The 1,788-nt window shown below is 66.9% G+C and overlaps 1 protein-coding gene across 1 annotated transcript in view; it reads left to right on the plus strand.

Annotated features, from left to right (window-relative positions):
* Positions 1-573: 573 nt before the first annotated feature.
* Positions 574-1,788, plus strand: part of KHK (ketohexokinase) — a 4,298-nt gene continuing 3,083 nt past the window's right edge. Inside the window, exons 1-4 of the mRNA XM_057387958.1 lie at positions 574-745; positions 823-939; positions 1,068-1,202; positions 1,686-1,788. The exon at positions 1,686-1,788 is cut by the window's right edge and continues 1 nt beyond it. Of these exons, the coding sequence (XP_057243941.1) occupies positions 642-745; positions 823-939; positions 1,068-1,202; positions 1,686-1,788 (459 nt within the window). The 5' untranslated portion in view covers positions 574-641. The remainder of the gene's footprint in view (positions 746-822; positions 940-1,067; positions 1,203-1,685) is intronic.

The following is a 1,788-nucleotide window of genomic DNA, read 5'->3' on the forward strand; positions in this document are numbered from 1 at the left end:
CTTCCCCCAAATGAACCCTAAAATATTTCCCTTTCATTGTGGCCCAGCTGAGGTTTGGATGGAGATGCAGCTCCATGTCATGGCGGGGTTGTATGTGTGTGTGTCCGTGTGTCCATGTGTGTCCATGTGTCCGTGTCCGTGTGTGTCCGTGTGTCCCTGTGTGTCCATGTCCGTGTGTCCGAGTGTCCGTGTGTCCATGTGTGTCCATGTCCGTGTGTCCGTGTGTCCCTGTGTATCCGTGTCCATGTCCGTGTGTCCATGTGTCCGTGTGTCCGTGTCCGTCTGTCCGTGTGTCCCTGTGTATCCGTGTCCATGTCCGTGTGTCCATGTGTCCGAGTGTCCGAGTTCCCGTTCTCCCGCCCGTGTCCGTCTGTCCGTGTGTCCGTGTGTCCATGTCCATGTCCATGTGTCCGAGTGTCCGAGTTCCCGCTCTCCCGTTGTGCGCGCGCCGTGCCGCGTGGGGGGCGTGGCCGGGGCGGTTCCCGCGCGTTCCCGCCCCCTTTAGCCCCGCCCACCCACCGGGGGCCCGGCACGGCGGAAGGCGCTGATTGGCTCACGGCGGGAGGGGGCGTGTCCGGTGCCGTTCCCGGTCCCGGTGCCGGTCCCGGTGCCGGTGCAGTCCCGCAGTGCAGCGCTCCGGGATGGCGGCACCGGGCGGGCAGCGGCGGATCATGTGCGTGGGGCTGGTGTGCCTGGACATCATCAGCGTGGTGGAGGCTTTCCCCGCCGAGGACTCGGACACCAGGTACCGGCACCGGGGGCTCTTCTCGGTGCCCCCCAAACCGGCCCTGCAGCGCGCCCACCGAGCCTCCCGGCCCGCAGGTGCGTGTCACAGCGGTGGCAGCGCGGCGGCAACGCCTCCAACTCGTGCACGGTGCTGTCGCTGCTCGGAGCCCCCTGCGCCTTCATGGGCTCGCTGGCCCCCGGTCCCGCCGCTGAGTAAGTGGGGTTCGGGGTTCCCCCGCTGATCCCCCGCTGGCCATCGGTGCAGCKCTGTGGCCGCGGTTCCCGCTGCCCGCCCGCCTCTGCCATCACCCCTCATCCCGCTCTCTGTCTGTCCCCCAAAGCTTCATCGCCGCGGATTTCCAGCGCCGGGGAGTGGACACGGCACATGTGGCCTGGCAGAGCGGCGGGGACGTGCCCTGCGCCTGCTGCCTCGTCAACGCCACCAGCGGCTCCCGCACCATCGTCCTGCACGACACGTAAGGGCCGCGGTCCCGGCTCCGTGCCCGTGGTTATCCCATCCCGGGTTCACGGGCCCCTCCCGCCGCCTGCCAGGGGGTGCCGAGTGTCAGATGGGGCCACTCGCTGTAATCCCACGCACGTTGTCACCACCAATGGTCCCTGCAGCCCTTGGTCACCCGCGGTGCCACTGCCAGGGTTGATGGTGATATCACCGCACTGTCAYACACTCTGGAGCACAGGGCAGCAAYCTGGGGACACCGGGTTCCATCAGCCGTGCGGAAGGGTCAGTTAGGCATTGCTGACCCTCCGGCCACCACTGCGCTGCCCTTCGAATCCAGCTCAGGATCCCGGACACCATCATTAATGATTCACCCGGGCAGTGCCTCCCCCAGGACCTCTGTCCTGGCAGCACGGAGCCCTCCAGGGCCCCTGGAACTGCCCTTCGCCCCCAGCGTGCCACGCTGAGGGTCCCCCATCTCCAGCTGGCCCCCGTCCCACAGGAACCTGCCTGACGTGACCGCCCGAGACTTCGAGCGGGTCGATCTTTCTCAGTACAAGTGGATCCACTTCGAGGTGAGCCCGATTGTCGGGCTGGGGAGAATC

This window comes from Malurus melanocephalus, unplaced genomic scaffold, assembly GCF_030028575.1.
Source record: "Malurus melanocephalus ecotype Western Australia unplaced genomic scaffold, MMel_1.1 scaffold_1456, whole genome shotgun sequence".
In the NCBI taxonomy this organism is placed as follows: domain Eukaryota; kingdom Metazoa; phylum Chordata; class Aves; order Passeriformes; family Maluridae; genus Malurus; species Malurus melanocephalus.